Below are 22,755 nucleotides of genomic sequence, written 5' to 3'. Positions count from 1 at the left end.
GGAGGAGGGGGGGTCCTCCACCAGCTCTGCTTTCATTATCAGGTTATAGCGAGATAATTCCATTATCGGGTGATTTGCGAGAGACGCTGCAATCGTGCACGTTTCAGACATGTGTGCTGTGGATTAAAATAATAATAATAATAATGATAATAATGACCAGTAATCTCCCTTCATATTGAATCTATTCCGTGACCTCATCTTATCCAGTCTAATTTAGCAGTAATGACTTGAGGGTGCGGAGCAGCGCGTCGCGCCAGCCTCCCGTTCAATTCCATTTTATTTTCTTCGCCCGGTCTTTATCTCAAACTGCCGCGTCTGCTCGGATGAAGGAGCAGATAAAGATCATCCAGCGTGCCACTTTAAGCAGACTCCTGACGGACCCCCCCCCCCCCCCCCCCCAGTGACAGCCTCTGATGTCATCCCAACAGGGTTTATTCTGGGTAATGATGTTATGAGCACTTTATAGAAGGTTTGCCACCAGAGAGTTGTTTGATTCTATTTTGTTTTGGTTCATTTTGACCAGACGTTGTTGTGATCAACACGGCGTTTGGAACCACAGTGTGCCCTGTTGCTCTGGCAGCGCTGTGAACTCAGCTGTCTGGGTGTGTCTCTGGAATTTCAACCCTGTGGAACAAATGCAGCGCATCAGAAATAAAGGACCGCGAAGTGTCAAAGCTGTTGAATATGAGCGGTTGCGTAACACTTGAACTGGTGATCTTCTTGCGTAGTTATGCGGCTTCATAACAATGTTTTTGTCGTGTTTTTTTTTTAAACACGGTCTATCAAAACATGACTACGACATCATGAAGATGCAATAAATAAAGAGAGAGTGGCTATCTCGTCCCATTTTATATTTTATATTGTGCCAATTACAACTAAGCCATCATAGAATAAACAGCAATAAGCAAGCATGTTATTTGTTAGGAGGTAGAAAGTGAGATCCTCAGGCCTAAAATGAGCTTGATTACACACAAAAAATATAATTTTATATGTGCATAAAATCAAAGAATGTGATCAAAACAAATTGTCAGCATTTTGCGAACTTCAAAGCTAAATGTGACACTGCCATACAATAACTGCTACTGCTGATTTTGACACGTTGCCTCTTTACATTTTACTTTATTTGATCAAACTTTGAAGTTACAACATGAAGTTAGTTGTGTGATCTTTTGTTTGTTTCTGTTGGTTCATTCATGCACATTTGGATCCTAGTGTCATAATTTCTCATGTTCACATACTTTCACACTCACAACGTAAATAAGAAGTTAAACATCTGAAATGAACTCAAACTGAACTGAAATTTAAATTAAAAAAAAAAAAAAAAAAAAATTCACGTTTGAACGCTGCGGAATTTTGACTTGAACCTTACAGAGAAACCCCAGCGTTTGTTTTCACTTAATCTTGTTTCTATTTGTTTATTCTAGCCTTTTCTTTTCTATCTTTTTCATCTTTTTATTGTTCTAGAACATCATCTTGTGTTTCGTCTATTGCCTAACAAAATGTAAAACCATGTTTCTGTCCCATAAATATTGTGTAACCTGCAATGTCATTCAATTAAATAAGAAGGGAAAAAACTGTCGAATGTGCGCTTGGATACTGTGCGACTACGTCATAAAACTACGACTCAAAGGAAGTGAAACGTCATCTTCCTGAGACTTTGTTTACATGATGGCGGCGGTGGATTTCAGAGGTAGCTCTGTCCAACGTTTTCTTTCTTTAGTCATTTCAGTGTTGTTCGTTCCATCAAGACGACACAGAAAATGCGTTCAGATGATTTGTTGTATTTAATCCGTTAAATTTGATGTGTATTCGTCGTCGCTTGCTGCTGAATGCCGGCGCTTGATGCTAACGTTAGCCTCTTAGCATCCCGTGTGCTTCGACTCCGCTAAAATTATCAAGAAACTAAAATTACACTAAATCAAACAGTGAAGGGATTAAGGGTTTATCCATCCAATGTTCGCGAAAGACGTGTTGAATGATTTCATGGTGAAACTGTTTAATGTGACAACTGCCCGTTTACAACCAGAACAACAAGCAAACGAAAAGGATTTAATCAATCTTTATTTTTAAAATGTTTCAATTTGCTATTTTCTGTCAAGCTTAAAAAAGAAACTTACCTGTGTTGGGTTTCATCAAATACCCCCCACCAAAAAAAATAAAAAAATTAAACTCTTCAAATGTATTGTAAGAAGCATAAAGAGGAAGTATTGGATATATTTAACTACACAATTCATGATAATAATTAAAGAGTAGTGTGATGAGGAACGTTTTACTGTCGAGGTTTGAGTCATTCTGGGAACAAAAGATTAGGACTCATTAGTTTGTTTATTATTAATCAGAAAATAAAATGTGAATATTGAATATTGGAGAAGAAGGAGGATTTAAAATGTTTTACGTCTTCCTCCCACTTTTCAAACGCGACATGTTTAAGTCTGTTCATCTATATAGATGTGTATACATTTATATACATGCATAGATGTATATTAAGGTATTTTTTTCTTTTCTTATGTGCATTTTTATTGTGTTTCATACCATGATTTTGAAATGTCTGGAAGAAATTAATAATAGAAAAACAAGCTCGTGGACAGAAAGTTAATAAGTGGATCACAAAAATCTAACTGTTTGCTTCTGTTTGAGGTTTTTTTTTTTGTTTGTTTTTCTATCAACTTGTTCAGTTCCCTTTTTGTATTTTTTTAATAATTTAATTTGTATCACTGTTTAATTAGTGTCTTTGCTTTGTCTTTTTGCTTCCCATCTTTCTTTCTCTTGCCGTTAATCTGCAGACAACCTTCTGGGGATATCCTGGGTGGACAGCGGTTGGGTCCCGATCCTCAATCCTGGAAACGTGCTGGACTATTTCTCCGAGAGGAGCAACCCCTTCTATGACCGAACCTGTAACAACGAGGTGGTGAAGATGCAGCGGCTCACCCTGGAGCATCTCAAGTAAGCTCTCTCACGGCGGCTCCGGCTCTCGTATTGACTCCACATCCCTGAAACCTGAACGTGGGCATTGTGTCGGTCTCGCTTGCAGCCAGATGGTGGGAGTGGAGTACATTCTTCTTCACGCTCAGGAGCCAATTCTTTACATAATCCGCAAACAACAGCGGCAGTCACCAACACAAGGTGAGCGCCACAGTGTCGGATTGAATTGTTGCTGAAGAATTCACCGGCGAGACGCCGTCCGGTCGGCATCGACACTGACTCTATTCTGCTTTACGTTGCATGTGAACATCATTTAAAGTCCCAGTGAAATGAAGATTCCACCTCCAAAACACTCTGGTGTCGCTTCTAGGGACATTTTTTATGCCAACTGGCCCCGAGGGTAAAATGTTAAAACATGGCAATCTGAGAGAAAATAGCCGATAAGCAGCGCTATTTCCTCTGCTGGGCGGAGCTTCTGACAATAACAGAGTGACATCACGAGTTGTGCACACGCCCAAGTTGTGTTTACATTATGGAGGATCAGAGTTTTGACCACGAAGAGGCTGAATTTAACCAGATTTCATCATCATGGTCATTTCAAACCCAGTGATTGATGAAGAAGACACAGAAGGTGGTTCTGCCATCGGTGACCCCGTCTGGAACATGTTTGAGGAAGCAGAAGACGCTTCGTCCTCCATTCGTCCTCGTCTCCTCGCCTCAGCAGCCGCCACTTTTCACCTTTGAGGCTCCTGACTTTTGGCAGAACGACCGGCTTCCTGGATCATGTCGATGAGTCCAGGTGTTACTGGATCGTCTACTAGCCTCCTGAGCTAGTGGCTCCCGCTAGCCGCCAGCCGCCCAAGCTAGCAGCTAGCGGCTCCCGCCGCCCGTGCTCCTTTTCTCCTCTCTCGGTCTCTTCCAGGCTCAATCTTTCATCAAGGCTCATAAAACGCCGACTATAACTTCAAAACTCTGTAAAAACTTGGATATTTAAGAGGAAACAAGCCGATATAAACACAACAGATCGAGATCTGCACAACTCGTGACGTCACACATAGGCTCCGCCCACGAAGAAGGATTCCCCCGACTCCGTCGGCTGGAGATTCAAAATTCAAATAACTTTGTTATGCGACAACAGTGGTGGGGCAGAGTCGGAGGAACCTTACAAGTAGAACCCAACTATCGTTTTTTTGCAAAGTAGTGTTTTAACATTTCACTGGACTTTAACGTTCCACTTCTGCGTTTCTGTCCCGTAGTGATTCCTATGGCCGACTATTACATCATAGCGGGGGTGGTGTATCAGGCTCCTGACCTGGGAACAGTCATCAGCTCCAGAGTGGTGAAAACATCAAAATGCTACAATAGTTTTGTTGTTTTTTTTAAGAGACCTTTTTGTACGTGAGATAAATTCGGTGCTTAATGTGACTTTGCTCCAGCTTTCAGCCGTTCACGGGATTCAGTCTGCCTTCGACGAGGCCATGGCGTACTGCCGCTATCACCCTTCCAAAGGATACTGGTGGCATTTTAAGGACCAGGAGGAGCGAGGTGAGGCAAGGTTTACAGATTGAAGAAGTTGCTGGAGGATCGGAGGAGGAGCTCATTGAAATCCAGCTTCAAGCTTTGGGGGGGGGAAAAAAAAGCCGATTGACACAATTTGTATTTGCAGAAAAAGCCAAGCCGAAATCGAAGAAGAAAGAAGAACCGAGTTCTCTGTTCCAGAGGCATCGTGTCGACACGCTGCTTTTAGATCTGAGGACTAAGTTTCCACCAACTTTCTACCAGGTACGTTTCACCCCGTCTCTACTTTACATCAACAAAATGTAAACAATTGCTGATGACTTCTTTTTTTGTTTGTTTTTTCACTTTCACAGCCCAAGCCTGGTGAAAAGCCTATTCCAGGTACGGTTGCAAAACTATTTTCTTTCTGTATTTGTTTTGTATCTCTCATAAGAACATCTTACATTTAGGCATATTACACATTTCCTGACAGCCACAAAGCCTTTTGGAGCTATAAAATACCTGTGGTTGTATCGAGAACAGTGTTTTTCAACCACACTGGTATTTCCTCCAGATCGTCAGGTGAGCCGTGGGAAATTATCCAATTTCACATTTTTTTCTAAAAAAAAATTTGCTCTCACAGCGACAGTGTGTTGCAGAGTAATCCTGTATAAATACTCTTCACCACTAGAGGGCAGCACAGAACTTTGCCGGTGAAATGTAAAGTGACAGACGTCAGTGTGGTTCATCTCCACCTCCTGCTACCATCTTGTATCAAAGTACTGTGTCAGTGACAGTGATGGAGAAGTTTTTGAAAAGGAAGAATGTGAACCAGGATCTCAGCTCTTCATCCATCAGGTCCAGGTTTCACACTGAGGGAGGCACTATTAAAAAAAGTCCTTGCTTTCTGGATTTACTGGATTCCTGTTGATAAAACTTGGATGAGAAAGACTTTATATTGTTAATAGAGGCTACAGAGTTTAACTTTTTAACATTTTCGGGTGGTGGTGGAGGTGTGACTCCAGAGTTTTCCAAAGAAAAAAGTGTCTTGGCTCAAAAAAGGTTGAAAAACTCTGATCTAGAACACGTGAAATGAAGTCATATCCTTAATTTTGCACGTTTTTTTTTTTTACCTTGTCCCCGCCATCAATTAATTCCCCATATCAAGTAAATGTGCTGCACAATTGCAATTCTACATTTTCACAGTTCACCTCATTTTTTTTTTTGCTCACAATTTCCGATCTTTGCCGAGCTTGAAACTCGCTTTCAGAAAATCTCAAGAGTTTTTCCCCTCGTGTTTTATTTTTGCAGTGGAGGTGAAGAAGGAGCCCGAACCTCCCGCGGAAGCGGTGAAACAGGAGGAGAGGGAGCCGGCGGCCAAGTCGGCGGCCCCGGCTCCACCCAGCAAGCCCCCGCCCGAGAAGAGGGCGAGACTCCAGTGAGCCGCTGCCGCGACTCCGTTTTAAACCCGCCGCCTTGTTCCTGTAACGGCCTGCAGGCCGTTTGTCGTCGGGGGAGATTTCAGGAAGTTCGTATCCCGACGTCAGCAGCGGCGTCGTCTTACTGCTCTGGTCAGCAGGAACGTTTCAGAGGACGGTTTCATCTCCAGCCGCCGTCACGAGGCTGCAGAGATCATGACGTTTCTGCTGGTTGTGTGACTCTTTCTTTTGTTTTTTCTTTTTCTTTTAATAATAAAAACAAGTAGATGTTTTGTTGTACGCAACTGTCATCGTTTGTGTTTACATTTCCGGAACCTGCAATCAAAAGCTCTTTCCTCAAACCATCTAAACCAGGGGTGTCCAACATGAGGCCCGGGGGCCAGAAGCGGCCCGCCAGAGGATCTAATCTGGCCGCCGTGTGATTTATTTATTTATTTTTTAAAGTATAAATATGAAAACTGACAGAAGCTGATCTAAAAACACTCGACTGGCAAAAATGACATTGGTCAGAATTTGACCCCCGACATTAATGCATCTGTGGAGGTCACATGACGCAACACCTTTCACAATAAAGGTGTCCAATTTATGTGAAGTGATACTTTAGACACGTAAACTCAAAAAAATGTTCCAGATGATGACAAATTGTTTTAATCCTGAATAAAAACACGATATTCAGATTTTTTTTTTTGCAAATAGAATATCTGATTTCCTTTAATATCTATATTTCAGAATAGGCTGGCAAATTCTACTAAGAAAATATACAGTTCCACCAGCAGGTGGCGACATGCGACCACACGTCCTGATCGCTGATATATGAAATGTTTTTTGTTTTTTTATTTATTTTTTATTATGCAGCGTTTAATAATAATATTACAGCTTTTTAATAATTAAAAAAGTACGTTTATTAAAAAAAAATAAACTAATTAAATAAAAAAAAAAAAAAAAAAAAACACCCAGTGATGGCTGGTGCGCGAGCAGCAGCAGGCCGGAAGGAGACGCCTCTCAGGGCGTGGTGTGATCCGGGAGGCCCCCGGACTCGGAGCGGAGCTGCCCGGCTGCTGCTGCTGCTGCTGCTGCCCGCCCGCCTCACTGGCTACGAGCTCCTCGGCAGGAGGAGGAGGAGGAGGAGGGAGGGACGGAGGGAGAGAGAGGGAAGAGGGAGAGGGGGGGGCGGGTGTGGAAAAACATGGCTGCTGCCGCCGCGGAGGGGATTTTCAGGCCACCGTCTGGAGCCGCGGGGCCGCGTGCGGTGGTCCGGCGCTAGCCAAGGAGCCGCCATGGGGTCCCAGACCCTGCAGATCCTCCGCCAGGGGGTCTGGGCTTCGGTCACGGGCGGCTGGTTCTACGACCCCGACCAGAACACGTTCGTCAACGCGCTGCACCTCTACATCTGGCTGTTTCTGCTGTGTTTCCCCTTCACGCTGTACATGGTGAGCCCCCGGCGGTATTGTTAATAATATTATTATTATTGTTATTGTTATTGTTGTGTTGAAGAGGGGGGGACCGCGGAGCCCCCGGTGTCCGTTAAGGTTTGCGCTCGGAGAGACGTAACGGTCGGACTCGGGTCTGGTCGCCGGAGCGCCGGACGTCGTAAAGCCCCGGTTCAGGTCGACCCAGAACGACCCGCGATGTCCGTCTAACGCCCGAACGCTTCGTTTGTGCGAGATTTGACGTAGAGGAAAACAACGAAATAACCGTGTTTCCTCCTCTTCCTCCACCTCCTCCTCCTCCTCCTCCTCCGTCAGTGTTTACACGAATCTCTCCACCAACTGATTGGGACCGTGAGGCTCTTTTGTTCGGATTCTGGAGCTCCTCAGGTCCGTTCCTGGGCTGGAATCAGTGAATTAATTCCCCCCCCTACTACTCCTTCCTTGCTTGTTGTTCCTCCCGTCGGTGGTGATTTGCGGTTTTTTCTCCCAGAGGTTCCCCAGCTATTTTGCAGGAGCACATCTGTCCAGGGTACAAGCTGGGGGTTTGTGGTTCTGGAACACAATAGCAGAGCTACTTGGGGGAACTGAGGTTAGAGGGACACCTGGACTCACCTGGACAGGTGTCCAGACCCTCACAGATCAACCCCCCCCTAAATCCCCATCAAACTGAACCGAAGATGCTTCGCTCCCGATCCGATACGTCGTCGGCCCTTAAGAAAAGAAAAAAAAAGCTATATACCTTTACGTGAAGAGAAGCAAAGTACCTAAAAACCTCCACTCAGCAGATTCTGTACGTTGTCGCTCCGGCGGCAAAAGATTGAAATGGGAATGGATTGTTTTTTTAAGTATAGGTTACGTCGATCCGTTCTAGTCTGAGGATATCGGACCGACGTCGGGTCCAGATATCAGATCGGTGCATCTCGGAACTGAAAAGTTCCAAAGATTGATAAATATCTCCTGCTGTGACCTCAAATATTTTTTTAAAAAGCTGTATTTTAAGCTGAGTTACTGTTCTAACCTTGTAATACTACTTTGTGCCACCAGATGGTGTAGTGAGTCACTTATTTATCATTTTAACAGTATATAAAGTTGTGAATATCGAGAAGAAACGTGAAGAAGGCTGTTAAAACTCAAACATCCACGAGAGGCTCAATTTGGCTAAATCATTAAGTAATTTTGTAAAAATGTCATTAAAAATTTTTTTTTTTAATATATATATTTCTTAAGAGTAGCAGATAAAACACGACAGTGAGGCGAGATATTAGTGATGCTCAAAGCCATGTTGTCAGTGTTTTTGGGGACATTTTACTCCATTTTGCACCAAAATGTTTCATTAAAATTGACTTTATATTGAGATTGTAGTAGGTATTTTGTTTTGTTAATCAGATGTACTTTGTGCTACAACAACAACAACAACAAAAAAGTTTGACGTTTATATTTAAATGTTGTTATGACGCTATTTTACCAGTCTGGCCCCTGAACTACAATGTGTTTGTGGCATAACGTCAACGTTGCATAAAAACCTGTGAGAATTTAACAGAACAATATGTCTAAATAGCTGCAAGTCGATAAATCTAGTTAATATTGTCAATTAGATGATATAAAAGCCACTAAGGTGACCTGTGATAGAAACAGTGAGGCTACACAGTGAACGTTTTCTTGTCTTTGACCGAACTCCCGTTTTTTTCTATTCAAACAAACCAAAATGTTATTACCTGAAGAGAGACGAGATGGTTTTAGTTTGAAAGGTTTCAGCACCTCCGGCTGTCCCCAGACCGACTTTTATTGGGGCTAAAACGCATAAAGTTTCCTCTGTGAACTCTTGAAAACGACAGATTTGACTCGTCCAGCCGAAGTCTGACGGTCAGGAGTTCCAGTTCCAGCGAAAGACGATAAAAAAAACAAACAAAGGGACATAAAAACCTGCTCCAGAAACCATTAAAACCGGCGTTTCAACCCTTTTAACTTCGCCTCGGCAGGCATCGTGTCTTAACGATGAATCGATAACCGGAACTGCAGCGGTTCCGCCGCTTCGCGACGCGTATCAACGTCTGCATCCAGGCGCCGGCGTGTCGAATCGGTTTGTGGTTTCCGATCTATTCCTGGAGTGGACGGAGACGGACGGACGGAGACGCCGCCACATTTCTGTTTCAAGACGGGGTTTAATTGATTGCAGCCGTTTAGAACAACAACAACAAGAATTGGGTCAAGCGGCGGTCCGTCTTCGCGTTTCTGAGGTACCTTGAGTCTGACGGGGGTTTGAACCGACAACCCACCGGTCCACAGCCGCAGTATTATGTATTTATATTGTGTATATGTATATATATGTGTGTGTGTGTGTGTGTGTGTGTGTGTGTGTATGTATATATATGTGTGTGTGTCTGTGTGTGTATTTATATGTATATATATATGTATATAGCGAGACTATGAGAACGGAGCCGTCGTGATATATATATATATACACACACACACACATACATGGATATATATATATATATGTGTATATATATATATATACATACACACATATGTGTGTATATGTATGTATATATACATATATGTATGTATATATATATACACATATGTGTGTGTGTCTATATATATGTGTGTGTGTATATGTATGTATATATATGCATATATGTATATATATACACATATATGTGCGTGTGTATATATATATATACACACACACATATATATGTGTATATATGTATGTATATATATACATACATATATGTATGTATATATATGTGTATGTATATATATACATATATGTATATATGTATGTATATATATACATATATATGTATGTATATATATACATATATATGTGTGTATATATATGTGTGTGTGTATATACATATATGTATATATATATATACATATATATGTATGTATATATATACATATATATGTATGTATGTATATACATATATGTATGTATATATACATATATATGTATGTATATATATACATATATATGTGTGTATATATGTGTGTGTGTGTATATATCTATCACGCCGGCTCGGTTCTCACGGTCCCGCCTCTCGGCTCTGACACCAGGCGTTGCCGCCGACCATGGTGATCGTGGGGATCTACTGCGGCGTGATCGCCGCCATGTTCCTGCTGCTGAAGACGGTGAACTACCGGCTCCACCACGCCCTGGACGAGGGGGAGGTGGTGGAGCACCAGGCCAAGGAGGGCCAGGCGGGCAAAGGGGGCGCGGAGGGGGCGGGCGACGGAGGCGGCGCCCGCCGGCAGGACAGCAACGGCCCGGGGTGAGTTTTTACATTTTGTTCCGTAAAGATGACGGGAGGGAGAGGAGACGACGCCTGGTCGTCCAGCGGTAACGCAATCTGCAGTCCGTTATCTGATGGAGCCGAGGTCAAAGGTCAAAGGTCAAAGGTCAGGCGACGCGTCTAAAACTAGCGGCGACGAGGGAAAACCTCCTTTATTGATCTGAAGCGGAGCTGAAAAGATGAACGGCGGTGTTTTTTTTGGGATCGTTGCTATTTTTGCAACGTTGCAAAGTCACATTGACCCATTTTGTCTCTCTCACACACACACACACACACACACACACACACACACACACACACACACACACACACACACACACACACACACACACACACACACACACACGTCATGAGATTAACGGCTTGTTTTGAGTCTGAAACTTCCTCTATTTCTACTATATTGGACACGGCCGACCTGCGGGCTTGTCCTCCATGTTTTGTTCCTCTCAAGCACATTTTCGGTTCCCCTGACGACCGACGGACGTTTTTCTCTGCGTCTCCTGCAGCCGACGAACTCGTTCGGTCCTGAAAAGCGTCTGCATGCAGTTTGTGTGTCTGTATGTTCTATAAACACGTGTTCAGAATGTACAGACGCATCGACTCAAAGCTTAAGAAACTTGTTAAATCTGCTGCAGGTTACAAATGGTTGGTCGGTTTATTGCGTGCAGCACATATATATCACATATTTAACACCGGCTGTGTCCAATCAGACTTCCTGTGTCTCTTTTATTAGTTTTAAACTCTTTTTTTGTGACTTAATTTAACGTCTTGAAATGACAGATTTGATCTCCTGGTCGAGCTACGAGACCGTTTCCTGTGACGTCAAGATAAAATATGTTATTTTTAACGTATTGGCATTTTACTTTTATGTTTTATGACGCTCTTGAAAGAGGGATTTTCAATCTCAACCAGGATTTTCTGGTAAAATAAAGGTTAGAATTAGAATTTGAGGGATGTGTGAAAGCAGGAGACACTGGCCACCAGTTCATCAGTAGGAAAACACACTTATACACTCTTTTACACGCCAAATGACCTCCAACACGTGTTTTTACACTGAGAACACGCAAACTTCAGAAAAGAGCAGAAAGGAGCTCCTGATGAATCAAAAGTGTCGCGTCAGGTGAAACTGCGGTTACTGATACGTGAAATAATCTCGCCGGTTTAAAGAAATCACCAGAAAGCAAAGCAGTTTTTCTTCTTCTTTTGTTTTTTGCTTTCAGTTCTCAACACTTTGCCACTCGGGTTCTGAGGGAACAAAAGCCAGCGAGGGTTTTTTAGCCTTTTACTGCCCGTGACGTGAAGAAGTGACTCATATATTCACATTCCAGAGAGAGCGCTGCTTAGCAGGATGCTGAGAGAGGTGGTGGTTGGGGGGAGGGGGGGGGGGTGAAGGGAGGTAGGGGGGTAGGGGGGTAGGGGGGGGGGGGGGGGCAGCGTCACAGCTTTGCCCGCACATCTGGAGCAGCATTCCAGGTCGTCTGACTTTTTGCAGCAAGGAAGGAGAAGCAGTACAGCCGAAGTTGGCGAAAGTCTTTTATTTATTATTTATTTATTTATTCCTCTATCTCTCTATTTATTTATTTATTTATTTATTTGTCTATTTAATTATTTATTTATTCATTTATTGATTGATTGATCTATTTATTTATTCATTTATTTATCTATTTATTCATTTATTTATCTATTTATTTATTTATTCATCTATTTATTTATTTATTTATTTATTTATTCATCTATTTATGTATTCATTCATTCATCTATTATTTATTCATTTATTCATTCATCTATTTATTTGTTTATTTTATTTATTCATTTATTTGTCAATTCATTTATTTATGTATTCATTCATCTATTTATTTATTTATTCATCTATTTATGTATACATTTATTTATTTTTTCATTAATTTATTTATCTATTTATTCATTTATTTAGTTATTTATTTATTTATTCATTTATTGATTCATCTATTTATTTATTCATTTATTGATTTATTCATCTATTCAGCTATTTGTTTGTTTGTTTGTTTATTCATCCATCCATTTATTTATTTTTTCATTTATTTATTTATCTATTTATTCATTTATTTATTTATCTATTTATTCATTCATTTATTTATTTATTCATTTATTGATTCATCAATTTATTTATTCATTTATTTATTTATTCATCTATTCAGCTATTTGTTTGTTTGTTTATTCATCCATCCATTTATTTATTTATTTATCTATCTCTCTCCGCCGCCCACTCGCTCGCCCCTGCCCGGCTGTTTTTCCAGTCGCCGTCCAGCGGCGCTGCGCCGCGAACTCCGTCACTCCGGAGTGTTTGTTTTGTAGCCCGAACCGTTATGAAAGTTTACTTTTTAGTTTTTTTTTCTCTCTCTGGGAGATGATTTATATTCCCGACGAGCCGTTTCGTCTCAAACACGCCGAGCCGTTAAACAAGCATGTCTGGGTCTAAATATAGGCCTGGGAAGCTTCCAGACGGATTCCTTCATCCCTTTTTTTTTTTTTTTTTTTTTTCATCCATCGGTTTTGGAAAAGACGCAAAGGGATTTATTGTTTTTTTTTAAAGCGTCTCAACAGTTTCCAGGAGTTTGCACGTTCTCCCCACCGACTCCAGGTCCTGTAGCCGTGTGGATCTGAGCCGTCTCGGCAGAGGAACGTCTTTCTGGAGACGGGTTCACGTGAAATGAGAAAAATATAGAGCATCCGGGATGATCTGTCTTTCTCGACGTCCTCACGAGAGAGAGAGAATCCTGCTGCACCGGTTACGCCGTCACACGAGTGTGTTCATGTCTCCTGTGTGTTTCCGCCAAGGGACCCGGGCGGGGGCATCGAGATGGCCGACTTCATCCGACAAGAGACGCCGCCGGTGGACTGCAGCTCCAGGAACTCCTACATCGGGACGGAGTCCAGCCAGCAGGTTCACTTCACTCTTCTCATGCAGTCTCATACATTTCTGCTTCCTTTATATCTTTTTGGTTTTGTTCAAAAGGTAGTTGACACACAACTTGTTTCTGATTTTTGTCAAGGAAATGCAGGTGGTATCACCGGGTTTCTTACAGAATAGGGGGTGGGGGGGGCACGTCTGTAAAGTCCAGTCGGAACACGAGTGCATTTTGAATATTGCAGTGTTTTTCAACCTTTTTTGAGCCGAGACACACTTTTTTCTTTGGAAAAATCTGGAGGCACACCATCACCTCCACCTCCACCACCATCACCACCTCCACCACCATCACCACCTCCACCATCACCACCTCCACCATCACCTCCACCACCACCACCTCCACCATCACCTCCACCACCACCTCCACCACTACCACCTCCACCACTACCACCTCCACCTCCACCATCACCACCACTACCACCTCCACCATCACCACCACTACCACCTCCACCTCCACCATCACCACCACTACCACCTCCACCACTACCACCTCCACCATCACCACCACTACCACCTCCACCACTACCACCTCCACCTCCACCATCACCACCACTACCACCTCCACCACTACCACCTCCACCATCACCACCACTACCACCTCCACCACTACCACCTCCATCATCACCACCACTACCACCTCCACCATCACCACCACCACCACCTCCACCACTACCACCTCCACCATCACCACCACTACCACCTCCATCACCACCACCACCACCTCCACCACTACCACCTCCACCATCACCACCACTACCACCTCCATCACCACCACCATCACCACCACTACCACCTCCACCACCACCTCCACCATCACCACCACTACCACCTCCACCACTACCACCACTACCACCTCCACCACTACCACCACTACCACCTCCACCACTACCACCACCTCCACCACTACCACCTCCACCATCACCACCACTACCACCTCCACCACCACCTCCACCATCACCACCACTACCACCTCCACCACTACCACCACTACCACCTCCACCACTACCACCACTACCACCTCCACCACTACCACCACTACCACCACCTCCACCACTACCACCTCCACCATCACCACCACTACCACCACCACCACTACCACCACCACCACCTCCACCACTACCACCACCACCTCCACCCAAAAATGTTAAAAAGTTAAACTCTGTAGCCTCTATTAACAATAAAAAGTCTTTCTCATCAAAGTTTTATCAACAGGAATCCAGTAAATCCAGAAAGCAAGGACTTTTTTTAATCGTGCCTCCCTCAGTGTGAAACCTGGACCTGATGGATGAAGAGCTGAGATCCTGGTTCACATTCTTCCTTTTCAAAAACTTCTCCATCACTGTCACTGACACAGTACTTTGATACAAGATGGTAGCAGGAGGTGGAGATGAACCACACTGACGTCTGTCACTTTACATTTCACCGGCAAAGTTCTGTGCTGCCCTCTAGTGGTGAAGAGTATTTATACAGGATTACTCTGCAACACACTGTGAGAGCAAAGGTTTTTTTAGAAAAAAATGTGAAATTGGATAATTTCCCACGGCTCACCTGACGAGATCTCGCGGAAACACAAGTGTGCCGCGGCACCGTGGTTGAAAAACACTTTTATATTTATATTAATTTTTTATATTGGATCAATATTTAAAAAAAAAAACCTGACAAAAGTTAGCAAAGAAGTGACAGATTGATTCTCAACTCTTCATCTCCTGTTTCAAATATTCACGAGTGACTTGGTCGTGTAAAAAAAATCAATTACTGCATCTGGACACGATCTAACTGGAAACTTCCCAGCGAGAAACTGGACATTTTCACCGAAAACATGCAGCTTCACCTCGATTAACAGCATTTCCAATTCACAGAGTTGAAATTTACTGCAATTAACGAGTCAATTTGTTGATTTATGCGTTTATCGATTGATTTTTTTTTGGTCGTTATTGTGTGAAAAGCAACAAATTGAAACGTTCCAAGTTTCCAGTTGCACAATTAACTTTGAATAAATTCTACCTTCTCCCACCGTTTCGCACGACGTCGCCGTTTATGTGCACATGCGTCACGGCGCCGTAACGTCATTAGTGTTCATGCTAATAGCTGCGTGCTCAGCTGCATGTGTGCAGCTCCGATGAGCTGAGGTGATCAAATCAAAACCTCGGGGGGGGGCCGGGCGAGAGAAGTCCAATTTAAATGATTCGCTGCGCTGGAGGACGCAATTATTTTGTGTGTGTGTGAGTCTCAGCGCAATTATATTAGGCCCCTGTCAGCAGATGTGTCTTTTTATTATTCACCTTTTTTTTTTTTTTAATTATTATTATTATTTCAGCCTTTTTATTCTGTGAGATCCGCGTCACCTCCGAATCCCCCCGGGTGCTGTGTTATGTGTCTTGGTACTGCGTGTCCTCGAGCCATTAATCAGGCGGTGGGACTTTTCTGTCGTCACGGCGACGCCGGCTGTTTTCATTACTCTTGATACTGTCGTCCTCCGCCGTGAGGCTCGGGACCTGTCAGTTTGCCTTTGAGCGCAGAAATGAGTTTTTAATATTCTCAACACCTGTTTTCCCACTAAAAAATTTTTTTTTTTTAAATAACCTGACTTGTCTTTTCATTCCACTTTCAGACACACGGAAGAGCAACAGTTGCCAAAGGTAATTACAACCGTCGTTCCTTTCTCTCCGTGATTCGTGTTTTTCAGGCCCGAGTTACACAACGATTACGAGTCTATCTGCAAAACTAATCCGTCCTGCAGAGCCTGATGGAGGCTATTCAGCCTGTTTCTTCCCCTTCAATCCCTTGTAAACAAACATGGCGGTGGTTTGACTCGGTCAGTATTCTCGTTTTATCGTCCGTATCGGTAGTTTTATAGTCGAGACTCTCCTCTGCGCACGTCTGTGTGGTTTCATTACGAAATCAAGCAACAGCGCCGCCCCCATGGCCCGGCAGACTCACTACGCCGTTTGTCCCCGTGTCCACTGCTGCAGTGGAAACACACTTTTTTTTTTTTTTTCTAATTTAAGGTAGTGCAGATAAATAGTACAAAACAGTAAACAATTCCAAAGACGTGTGAAAATGAACAATACATTCTCTATACAAAAGTAATACAAACATTTACATAATGTGTGTGTGCGTGCGTGTGTATATGTGCGTGCGTGTGTGTGTGTGTGTGTGCGTGCGTATGTGTACGTGCGTGCGTGTGTGTACGTGCGTGTGTGTGTATGTGTGCGTGCGTATGTGTGCGTGCGTGCGTGTGTATGTGTACGTGCGCGTGCGTATGTGTGCGTGCGTATGTGTACGTGCGTGCGTGTGTGTACGTGCGTGTGTGTGTATGTGTGCGCGCGTATGTGTGCGTGCGTGCGTGTGTATGTGTACGTGCGCGTGCGTATGTGTGCGTGCGTATGTGTACGTGCGTGCGTGTGTGTACGTGCGTGTGTGTGTATGTGTGCGTGCGTATGTGTGCGTGCGTGCGTGTGTATGTGTACGTGCGCGTGCGTATGTGTGCGTGCGTATGTGTACGTGCGTGCGTGTGTGTACGTGCGTGTGTGTGTATGTGTGCGTGCGTATGTGTGCGTGCGTGCGTGTGTATGTGTACGTGCGCGTGCGTATGTGTGCGTGTGTATGCGTGCGTGCGTATGTGTGCGTGCGTGTGTATGTGTGCGTGTGTATGTGTACGTGCGTGTGTGTGTATGTGTGCGTGCGTGCGTGTGTATGTGTGCGTGCGCGTGCGTATGTGTGCGTGCGTGTGTATGTGTACGTGCGTGTGTGTGTATGTGTGCGTGCGTGCGTGTGTATGTGTGCGTGCGCGTGCGCATGTGTGCGTGTGTGTGCGTGCGTGCGTATGTGTGCGTGCGTGTGTATGTGTACGTGCGTGTGTGTGTGTATGTGTGCGTGCGTGCGTGTGTATGTGTGCGTGCGTGTGTGTGTATGTGTGCGTGCGTGTGTGTGCGTGCATGTGCATACGTGCTTGTATATGAAAGACTAAGTGTGACTGGGTTACATTTATGTAGGAAACAGAGGAGAAAGGAAATAGTTTGTATTGTAACATAGAACGGAGCAAAAGAGGGAAAAAGTGAAATTATCCATTTTGTAGAAATTGAATGACTTTGTTTTGGAATTGGGGGGGTTCTATTAAATATTCTATAAATTCAGGGACACTCCTTTTTTTTTTTTTTTACGGATTAGATGTCGCGTGAAACGTCGTGGTGTAAACGGGGCGTCAGAGTGAAAGACTCGACTCGGTAAAGAGGCGCAGCAGACCCCCCCCCCCCCCCCCCCCCCCGTCTGTCCTGGAAGCCTCATCCTTGACGGCGATGGCCCCGAACGCCCTGACTCAGCGTTCCACTGACCTCAGCAGTCACACTGAGACGAGGCATCTTCTCTGATTCAGCCGCTGCAGAGCGAATGCCGCCGCCGTCGCCCGGCGCAGGAGTCGCTCGCCGGAACGCGGAGACGACAAGCCAACGTTGTTGGGAGCGTCTCAATAATTCAGCCGCAGACTGTCCGTGGCGTGGGACTGAGCGTTTTAATCTCGCGGGAAGTCGCACTCCGCTCTGTTTTGTTTTCCAAAGGCTTGGAAAGCCTAATCTAAATAGTCCCGCGTTCCCGTTCAAGAAAAAATGTGTTATTGTGGCTCCGTAGCAGCTCGTGTCTTTATCCCTCTTGGCACGTTCGGTTCCGACCACCCAAGAAGAGTTCCAGATGAGACAATTTGGCGCCGGAGTGTTTTGTAATTCTGCGAGTTAAGAGGTCATTCCCCCCCCCCCCCCGGGGGGGGGCGGTCGTTTGCGTCTGTATTAATTATGGATTAAAACCCGTCGTCTCCTGATCGCTGTCCTCCTCCGCCCTCCAAGGAGACGTGGGAAAGACCTCAGACGACATCAGTTTGACCCTGGTGGAGAGCTGCAGCCACGATCATGGTAAATATCCCCGGGACTAAACAAACCCCCCCCCCCCCCATTACGTGTGTGACGTTCATTTTCTCCGTGCTCCTGCAGATCTGCTCTCCGACACCAAGATGTACTGCCTTGTTCCCAACGACTCCTTCGCCTCCTTGCAGCCGTCGACCTCCCTGTGTCCGTCGGAGCTGTCCAGGGAGGCGGCCGACCTCTGCAGCTCCGCCGCGTATCACTTCAGCCTGTCGCACTCGTCCTGCGACGCCGAGGCGGCGGCGGCGGCGGCCCACGCCTCCCTGCAGTCGCAGGCCTACCGCAAGGAGCTCCGGTCCCGGGGCCTGCCCAGGACCTCCAGCTCGGCGGGTTCCGCCTTCCCCGACCCCTGCCTGCCGGACTTCGCCCTCTACCCTCCGCCCAGGAGGGGCGGGGGCGGGGGCGGGGGCCTCGACCCGGTGTCCGAGCTGGAGACGGCCCGCTCGCTCAGGTGCGGGGCGGCGTCCGACAAGGACCGCCAGGACGCCGCCGTGCCCTCCACCTCCGGGCTGGAGTGCTGCAGGTACAAAGAGCCGGGCCGCGGGGTCGCGCGCTCCGCCTCCAGGGAGGCGGGGGAAGGCAGCTCGGGACTCTACCAGGCGGAGGCGTGCGGCGGCGGGAAAGGCGGCGGCGGCGGCGGCAGGAAGTCCCACCGGGGAGAGCGGAGCGCCGACAGCCTGAGGAGCCTCAGCACCCGCAGCAGCGGCTCCACCGAGAGCTACTGCAGCGGCACGGACCGGGACACCAACAGCACGGCGAGCAGCTTCCACAGCGAGCAGACCAGCTCCACGCACGTGGAGAGCCTGCTCTCGCTGTCGGGGGACGAGCGCACGCGGGACAGGGGCGAGGCGGCGGCGGCGGCGGCGTCCTGCCCCGCCGGCGGGAGGACGCCCAGCCTCGGCAGCGTCGCCTCCCGCGGCCTCGGCGGCCTCCCGTCCAGGGAGGCCAACAAGAACCCCCACGCCAACGAGCTGACCGCCAAGCAGGCCGCCGACGCGGCGTCCCCCGCCGACCGGGAGCCGGCGGGGGCGGGGGACGAGCCCGGCGTCCGGACCAGCGCCGACGGCTCCACGGCGAGCGGCGAGGCGCCGCCGCGGTCGTCCAGCAACGTGCAGAGGACCTCCTCGCTGTCGGCGGGGCGCAGCGGGCGGCGGCGGGCCGGCAAGAAGCGGGCGAGCAGCTTCGACGCCAGCCGCCACCGGGACTACGTGTCCCTGCGCGGCGCGGCCAAGCCCCGCGGCGCCGCGTTCGCCGGGGGCGGCGAGGACGACTCCAGCGACCAGAGCGAGCTCAGCTGCGCCTCCAGCCTCCACTCCGCCCACCAGCTCAGCACGGACAGCTCGTCCAGCACCTCCCGCTCCGGACACTCGCCGGACGGCAACTTCAGGGCGCTGAAAGCCAAGCACGCCGCCGCCGCCAGCGCCGCCACCTTCCTCCGCCAAAGCCGAGGCCGGGCTGCGGAGCGGAGGGAAGCGCCGCAGCTCCCGCCGGACGCCCAGCACGGGCAGCGCCAAGACGCACGCCCGGGTGCTGAGCCTGGACAGCGGGACGGCGGCCTGCCTTAACGACCCCGGCCGCCTGGGGGCCCCGGCCGGGCCGCGGCCCCTGACCACCTCCAAGTCGGACTTGGAAGCCAAAGAGGGGGAGGTGCTGGACGCGGCGTCCCTGCTGGGCCGCGCCTCCCAGCTGGAGTCGGTCACCCGCTCCAGGAACAGTTTGCCCAGCCAGGCGGTTTTCTCCGAGCCTCAGGACGCCACCGCCGCTTCCCTGCGGGGTAGGTAACCACACCCACCCCCCCCACCCCGTGCCATCATTACACTTTATTTTTAATGTGAATTAAATGACGGGACTGTTTTGACGGTTTTGTGACGATGGAGGCCGCTCGGTGTCATTTCACATTGGGGAAACCCCGAGTGCCGGCGCTCCCCGTGTGTTTCCCCCGGCGATGAGCGTCGGTCTGTTTTGGGTGGAATCCTCCAGCCTCGCTTCTATTATGAGCTCCGAGTCTATTCTGGTCCTTTCACTGTTCGCGTCGCCGCGGGGACTCTGGGGTCTCCGGAGTGAGAAATCATAACGAGGGCCCGGGAGAGGAAACGTTTTCAGGTTGAGATCAGGATCTAATAAGACAATGTGGTGTCCCAGGAAGGTAGGGGAACCTACACAGTGTGTGTGTGAGTGTGTGTGTGTGTGAGAGACGTCGTCTGTCTCGCTGGCTCAGCGTAACCATGGTGAGTTTCCATGGAGGGACGATGGTGACCGAGCGGCGCTCCCTGTGCACTTCACCGTTCAGATGGCACAGTGTGTGCTTTGTGCCGAGGTCAGACAAACGGCAGCTCTCTGATTAGTGTCACACACATTCCCTCCCCCCACCTTCAAGCTCAAGACCTCGTGGTTTTTATCCCCCCCCCCCCCCCCCCCCGACTTCTTCTCGGCTCGTGATATTTCGGTATGAACGTCTGGAGCTCACGCCTCCTGGGATCTACAGTTTTAGAAGCAGGATCTGCTTAGACGTATCATGTGAAGTGACGTTTCATTGGTCGTCTCTTCATTTGAGTCGCGGTGTGAGGATTTTTTAATTATTATTATTATTAACGCGACTCTGCAGGGATGCTGACCCCCCCCCCCCCCCCCCTGTTGACAGTCCAGCACAGCAGTCGTGGCTTCAAGTGCTCGTTTGTCTGGACTTGTGTTATTCAGTGGCAGGATTTTAATGTTCCTCGTCGAGCATCAGGGTACTTTGGCTGAAGATTGTGTTGATTTTACTTGTGAATTGCTTTAAAGTCCCAGTGAAATGTAACACACTACTTTGCAAAAAACGATAGTTGGGGTTCTACTTGTAAGGTTCCTCCGACTCTGCGACTGTTGTCGCATAACAAAGTTATTTGAATTTTGAATCTCCAGCCGACGAAATCGGGGGAATCCTTTTTCGTGGGCCATTGTGGGCGGAGCTATGCATGACGTCACGAGTTGTGCAGATCTCGATCTGTTGTGTTTATATCGGCTTGTTTCCCTCTTAAATATCCAAGTTTTTACAGTGTTTTGAAGTTATAGTCTGAGTTTTATGAGGCTTGATGAAAGATTGAGCCTGGAAGAGACCGAGAGAGGAGAAAAGGAGCACGGGCGGGGGGGAGCTGCTAGCTCGCGTGGCTAGCGGCTAGCGGGAGCCGCTTGCTCGGGCGGGTAGTAGACGATCAAGTAATACCTGGACTCGTCTTCGGTGATTCCGCGCAGTAAGAAAAAGCGCTATCGATCCAGGAAGCCGGTCGTTCTGCCAAAAGTCAGGAGCCTCAAAGGTGAAAAGTGGCGGCTGCTGAGGCGAGGAGACGAGGACGAATGGAGGACGAAGCGTCTTCTGCTTCCTCAAACATGTTCCAGACGGGGTCACCGATGGCAGAACCACCTTCTGTGTCTTCTTCATCAATCACTGGGTTTTGAAATGACCACGATGATGAAATATGGTTAAATTCAGCCTCTTCGTGGTCAAAACTCTGATCCTCCATAATGTAAACACAACTTGGGCGTGTGCACAACTCGTGATGTCACTCTATTATTGTCAGAAGCTCCGCCCAGCAGAGGAAATAGCGCCGTTTATCGGCTATTTTCTCGCAGATTGCCGTGTTTTAACATTTTACCCTTCGGCCAGTTAGCATAAAAAATGTCCCTAGGAGCGACAGCAGAGTGTTTTGAGGTGGAATTTCATTTCACTAGGACTTTTAAGTCAATTTTATTCTTATAGCGTCAATTATGACACTGATTTCAAGGCAAAAAAAAACCAATAATTCCACATGAACACATTAAAGGAAAGGAAAAAAGTGGCTTTTAACAGGGAGAAACCTGCAGGTTCAGGTTCCAGGATAGAAAGAGAGGAAAGAATCGGACGGAGAACAACGAGCAGCCTCAGACCATGAAGGACTTTCAGTTTGCTTCGACATCCTGCAGAGAGCTGGTGAGAGGGAAACACTGCCGGTGGCAGAGCTCTGCCAGATGTCTTTTTAATTCCTCTCGCAGATGTTTTGGGCTGAAATATAATAACTTGGGATTTATCTGAGTTCGAGAGCAGAAGAGCGCAGCTCATCAGGACTTCTGTGTCTTAAAGGCAAACTGGTAGTTTGACGATTTGATGGGTATCCTCTGATTTCATGGAGAAACAGATCAGCGTGTCACATGGTAATATTCCCTACAGCAGTGTTTTACAACCACGGCGCGCGGCACACTGGTGTTTCCTCCAGATCTCGTCAGCTGAGCCGTGGGAAATTATCCAATTTCACATTTTTTTCTAAAAAAACCTTTGCTCTCACAGCGACAGTG

The 22,755-nt window shown here is 47.0% G+C and overlaps 2 protein-coding genes across 2 annotated transcripts in view; both read left to right on the top strand.

The window, feature by feature from the left end:
- The first annotated feature begins 1,656 nt into the window (after positions 1–1,656).
- Positions 1,657–6,137, top strand: med6 (mediator complex subunit 6). The gene is made up of 8 exons (XM_080512404.1): positions 1,657–1,690; positions 2,784–2,943; positions 3,032–3,123; positions 4,179–4,261; positions 4,359–4,467; positions 4,589–4,704; positions 4,794–4,821; positions 5,731–6,137. The coding sequence occupies exons 1-8, from the start codon at positions 1,666–1,668 to the stop codon at positions 5,859–5,861; spliced, it is 744 nt and encodes a 247-aa protein (XP_080368530.1). The 5' UTR covers positions 1,657–1,665; the 3' UTR covers positions 5,862–6,137.
- A 927-nt stretch (positions 6,138–7,064) lies between these two features.
- Positions 7,065–22,755, top strand: part of LOC308142224 (pecanex-like protein 1) — a 50,374-nt gene continuing 34,683 nt past the window's right edge. Inside the window, 9 exon segments of the mRNA XM_080512572.1 lie at positions 7,065–7,288; positions 10,352–10,566; positions 13,405–13,510; positions 16,146–16,173; positions 18,373–18,438; positions 18,517–19,882; positions 19,884–20,221; positions 20,590–20,593; positions 22,294–22,393. Coding sequence (XP_080368698.1) covers positions 7,136–7,288; positions 10,352–10,566; positions 13,405–13,510; positions 16,146–16,173; positions 18,373–18,438; positions 18,517–19,882; positions 19,884–20,221; positions 20,590–20,593; positions 22,294–22,393 — 2,376 coding nt within the window. The 5' untranslated portion in view covers positions 7,065–7,135.

This window comes from Blennius ocellaris (assembly GCF_963422515.1).
Source record: "Blennius ocellaris genome assembly, chromosome: 17".
Classification (NCBI taxonomy): domain Eukaryota; kingdom Metazoa; phylum Chordata; class Actinopteri; order Blenniiformes; family Blenniidae; genus Blennius; species Blennius ocellaris.
This window is presented reverse-complemented; position numbering and strand designations above follow the sequence as displayed.